This window comes from Poecilia formosa, unplaced genomic scaffold (genome assembly GCF_000485575.1).
Source record: "Poecilia formosa unplaced genomic scaffold, Poecilia_formosa-5.1.2 Scaffold398, whole genome shotgun sequence".
Taxonomy (NCBI): Eukaryota; Metazoa; Chordata; class Actinopteri; order Cyprinodontiformes; family Poeciliidae; genus Poecilia; species Poecilia formosa.
Window position 1 is genome coordinate 427,495 of NW_006800337.1, and position 5,728 is coordinate 433,222.

The 5,728-nt window shown below is 43.4% G+C and overlaps 1 protein-coding gene across 1 annotated transcript in view; it reads right to left on the minus strand.

Annotated features, from left to right (window-relative positions):
• ptchd4 (patched domain containing 4) overlaps positions 1-5,209 on the minus strand; it is a 36,959-nt gene extending 31,750 nt beyond the window's left edge. Inside the window, exon 1 of the mRNA XM_007576141.2 lies at positions 3,654-5,209. Within this exon, the coding sequence (XP_007576203.1) occupies positions 3,654-4,253 (600 nt within the window). The 5' untranslated portion in view covers positions 4,254-5,209. The remainder of the gene's footprint in view (positions 1-3,653) is intronic.
• Between the last annotated feature and the right edge of the window lie 519 nt (positions 5,210-5,728).

Consider the following 5,728-nt stretch of genomic DNA (forward strand, 5'->3'; position numbering starts at 1 on the left):
GTGTGTGTGTGTGTGTGTGTGTGTGTGTGTGTGTGTGTGTGTGTGTGTGTGTGGTGTGTTGTTCCTGTCATGTGGCTTGGCATCACACAGTGTATGACCAAACCTAACCCTATGATTTCTTTTCTTTGTGTGGCTTGTGATCTCGTGGGTTTTGAAAATCGGCAGACAAATTTTTAAATCTTACCATATGAACCAGGCAAGAGAATATCAGCAAAGGTTATACAACAGCAACTCCTAAGAGCTCTAAGAGCAGGCCATTTCTACAAAATCCTTCAAACTTATTAGAATATAGATGAATTCTGTGTAGTGGACTTTATGATGTTTCTGCCTAAAAATACATTGCTTCTGTAAAGTATTCACAGTGTTCCCTTCTTCCACATTTTGGAAGTCAAAAGTCCTATGACAGACAGACAGACAGACAGACAGACAATTGTTTTCCTTCTTGGCATTGAGCTAACACAAAACCAAATGTCCAAGAGCTAGCCCAGCCATCACCGTTCTGCACAATTCCACTCAATTCTCATCTCTCTTCAGTTCTCCGTCTGGGATTTCTCCCATTGAGCTGGATTTTTCTGGTGGAATTTCAACCTGGCCAATCAGTGGACAGAAGGAGAAGTTGTGAACGATGACTTTGATTTTCTGCGCCATTTCAGAATTATAGTCTGTCTGTAGTGAATTAACATGAACTGCCATCTTGTTCAGCTGGATCCTTCTCTCTCTTAGTCTGATGGCTGTTTTCAGAGCAGGTCATTTCCAGTAAGCTACACAGCATTACACTAGCGCATTAAATACTTTACTGACAAACTTTGTTACCTCATTTATTGACTTTTTAGACAAAAAAAAATATAGTGTTGGCCAAAATCAGAATCGGCAGGTCAGACTTTTTAAAGATCAGTGATCGGCCAGAAAACTGTAATAGATGTGTCTCAAGTTAAATTAATGCAACAGAACCATATGGCAATATTATCGAATAACAGCGTACTTTATTGTTTACCATGACTGAACTGATGTTATATAATCTGACCAATCTGGATTCAAATCTGGGTTAAATGTAAAAAAAAAAAAAATCATAAACTCAAGCATAGGAGTCATTATAAGGCTACACACCATGAACAACTGTACTATCTTAATCTAATTCATCTAATTACAGTAATCCAGTTACTCTTGTCATGCGTGTGCAGTCGAATTAGATTAAAGAAAAAAGTCAATTAAAAGTATCTCCATCACCTCAGTGTGGTGAGAGCTTGGAATAATTAATGCGTCTGGAACATGGGAATATTTCCAGCTTATTTTACCCCAAACAATTGGAGGAAAAGAAGTTATAAAACTACTAGGTTACATGGTATTTCGTTGAGATGCTTGTAAATTGTAAGAAAGGATTACTATTATTATTAATAAGCTGTCCCTCCATTTTTATGGGACATAAACACTAAGATAAATCCTCAGTAATTTTTTTACATACATACCTTTAAAATGTAAAGGTAGTACAAAATGCCAGCTGTTTACATGTAAAATATGCAAAGCATTTTCATAAAGAATAACACTAAACAGTGTAAGGACAATTCTTTTTTATAAAAGCAACTATTTTTGTCTTTTGGTAGCAAACTAAGCGTTTTTTTTTAAAGTAATTTTCTATAAAATATTTTACGTTCCATTGAAAATTTGTGTTAATTCCTTTTTGGTAAAAGTTTGATTGAACCTAAAAACAAAATTAAAAGTGTAATTTCAGTAAGCGTAGCTAAATATGTTCATTTGTTTTGTTTAGCGAAACAAATTTTGTTCAGCTGGACCAAAGGCAAAAATTTCTGTCCGGTGTGTAAAGGTCGCTGACCCCTGTTCCAGACTCTAGGGGGCCACAGAAAAACATTTGTGTCCACATATTTTATCAGTCAAATCAAATCTGTTTTTATTTGTGTAACACCAAATTACTTCAGTATGAAAGGAAGTCTAATTTTATTACATTGTTTAGAAGCACTGTAGTGTTGTTATGCATTCTGCCACAGCCGGCCCTTTATTATTCATGATCTTGATGTGGCCCCAAATGAAAATGAGCTTGATGCCTCTACTCTAGCCCAGTGTTTTATGTTTCTATGGAAAAATGTGAACAATATGTCAGGATAAACACATCAGTGTTCAATGAGTTACTTCAGTCATAGGTTACAATATGTACAAATGAATAACATAAGGTCACAAACTGAAACTGTAAAACATGGTGTTCCTCCAGGCTCAGTCCTAAGAGCTAAAATGTTTATTCGCGATTTAAATATTTTTATAGCATCAAGTATTTTGAAATGTATAATGTTTGCTGATCTCTGCAAAAATGGATTAACCAATACAGATAAGACAAAAAGAACCTGCTGGGTTTAAAAGCGGTTTGATTATAAGTAATCCTTAAATTAAATATATATGTTTTTCCTGAATTGATATAATAATATAAAGATACATATAAATGGAGTTGAAATTGACAGCGTTCATAAAACAACATTTTCAGGTATAATTCTGGACAACAAACTTAGTTGGAAGCCTCATGTTGAATATGTTAGAAATAAAATTACAAAAACTACTGGAATATTGTTTAAAATAAAAATATTTGTTAAATCCAGCCTTGTGTGTTATATACAGGTTATACGCTATTTGTCACATTGCTCAAACAAATAAAACAACTATTGAAATACTAAAGTTAGTCCAAAACCTATTAGAATTCTTAATAAAGTCATCAACTGGCTGATCAGCTTTTCACTCAAAGTAACACTTCAAAATCAAAAGATGTAGTATATATGAAACACTGGACACAATGTATAAATCATTAAACAATTCAGTAATTATTTAAGCTACGATAAAGTAAATGTAACTTACGAGGTTTGTTAATATTTTAATCTGCTAAAGAGAAAAGTAAAGAAAAAACTAGATGTGTTTTAAAATTATGAGCTTCTTTTTTGATGAGCCTTAAAACGTCATATTATAAAAGCTTACACTGGTATGTAGATGTATATGAATTCTGTAACCATGTGTGTAGCCTGTTCCTTTTCTGATAAATTACTGGTTCATAAAATAGCATTTCGTTTTGTTTTGTTACTGAAAAATAATCTGAATTATTCTACACTATTTAAAGAAAAAGAAAAAACGTGCGGGGTTCGCATTGCGCTGCCGACTCCTGAATGAGCTGCATATTGTGCAGGAATTTCAGGGTGAAAAGCCTCAAATCTGACCATCGGCACCAGAGGCACGCGCCGGCCTCCCCGGTCTGGATGTTCACCTGTAAGCCCGGTGTGGAGCGATGCAGCTGCATGTGTGCAGGAACAAACCCAGCAGTAGAGCGGGGAGGGAAAAAAGCAGGAGGGAGACACTGCATCAAAAAGAGAGAGGGGGAAAAAACGAGGATATCCCTATGCGTGTGCGCGTGCGTGTGTATGTGTGTGAGAGGAGAGACATGCAGCCAATCAATTCACCTGCAGAGCCTGCGACCAGCCGACTGCTCTGCGCTGCACAGAGGCTTCCCTCGCCGATGATAAATGCAGCAATCTGCAAAAGGCGCCCCACGCGCGCCACATTCCGTTTCATTCAGAAATTATAGCGCGCGCGTGCGTGCTCAGAGAGGGCCAGCCTGCAACACGGCGGCATGCACGCGGCCCCGGCCGGCAACAAGCGCTCACCTTTAGAGTGGTGTTGGGGTAGCTGAGCGGCACCTTGTGGAAGCTGCTGTTGGACAGCACAGCCTGCTGGATGTCCTGGAACACGGTGACGATGTCATCCAGGAGGCAGCGCCGGTCCCGGTGGCTTAGCACGCACAGATGCGCGAACGTGTAGTTGAAGCCCTTGTAGGTGACGCGCAGCTCCAGCACCTGCCGGTGGACCTGCAGGACCTGGTCGGCCAGCTCCAGGATGTTGCCGCCGGACCTGGCCAGCAGGATGAGCCGGCCGTATCTTCCGGGCGTGTGCAGATCCGAGTACAGCTTGTGCTTGGACTGGTCGATGGAGAACAGGCTGTTGGCGAGGCTGCGTTCGATCTTGGCCAGGCTGTGAGTCGGGGCGACCAGCACCTCCAGGTCCCGCTCGGGCTTGAAGCGGCTGAGCACGGTGGAGCCGAAGATGATGGTGAGCACCGCGGGGACGGTGAGGAAGAAGACGGGGTGCCTGCTGACGAACAAGCCGAGCCAGTAGAAGGAAGCCCTGAGCCCTCTGTGTATCACTTGCCGCAGCATCCTCCACAGAATCCGGCTCGCAGATGCCCCGTCTCCTCCGATGAAGCACATGTGACATCAGACTCCTGTTTTCTTCTTCTCCCCCCAGCCCCCCCTCCACCCACTCCTCCGACTCGGTACAAGAATTACCACCAGGCTATACGGCGGACGCGCTCGCGCGCGAGCACGCTCACGCGCACACACAACACCTGGAAGAGAGAGAGAGAGAAAAAAAAAGAAGGCAAAAAAAAAAAAAGCAGCACTGCAGCAATGCGGCCAGCCAGACGGGTGGACGCGCTACGGACAGGCGGCCGGTTAGAGGAGCAACATCTCGCCGCGTCAAGGGGATCCGAGTCGAGCCGAGCTCAGGCCATTCCGCCTCCCGGTCTGCTCCGCTGCACTCCGGCTGCAGTGGCAGCGACGAGCCGCGGCGGTGCGGTGTGCATGTGCGCCTCTCCTGTCTGCCTGCACAGCCCCTCACAGCGGCGGCGGCGGGCGCCTGATTTATGTACATAACGGGGAGCCATGTGGCTGAAGGTGGGGAGGAGTTAGGGGAAGGGGTGTTTTGGGTGGAGGGAGGTGGGAGCTGGAGGATTTGGGGGAGGGGGGTGCGCGATGTTGCTTGGTTATTTTAGGAACATAGGAGGCAACATGAGAGTTGTAAAACGCTCCTGCAGGTGGCTGAATGACCACCAGCGCTGGCAGAATGAGTCAGTGTTGCCTTCATGAATGGGGGAAACCCAGCTTGTGCTGCCTCTGCACGCCAGAGGAGGAGGAAGAGGGGGCTGGGGGAGTGGTGGTTCAAGGAAGCAAGACCCACCTGATTACATTTTCTGAAAGCGTTTGTACGCTTTTGGCCTCATGACTCACATACAGGGCTGGATTCAGGAGAATAAGAACCCCTGGGCTCAGAACGCTATCTGCGTTCCCATGAAGCATAGACAGTGGCGCAAAAAGGGGGTATGCAGCGCATGCAACGCATAGGGGCGCAGCACTAGAGGGGGCGTCAAAACCCCGTCTGGAGGAGGCGGCGCGCCGATTATGTTTTCCCATACACTTCAGCGCGCCTTACGCTACTTCACCTCGCGCACGTGACGAGGTAAATGTAGCGAGTTTTACCCTTAACGTAGCTTCATCTTGGGGGGAGGGGAGGGGGGGGGCGCCGATTTATGTTTTCGCATCCACCTGAATAATGTGTAGTTGCGCCACTAAGCATAGAACGGCACAAATTGAAATTAGTAAACACGTCAATTACGAAAAAAAGAAAAATCACGTTTTTCGGGAAAAAGTTTTTTGCGTTAACATGAGGTGGTTTTTCAGCCCTGCGGAAATAGATTTGTTTCACAAAACTGCAATGGAAACACTTCCTTTTGCGCTATAATTAGGAAAAAAGGCAACAAAAAAGTTTTTATTTTTCTACTGTTTGTTTGTCATGTGAACATGTTATTAAAGTATTTATAAAAACTTTGTCTAAATTCTGTCCTTGGTTTTTAACAAAAATAATTCAAACAAAACACATAAAGGTCAGATGTTTGATGATATATCAA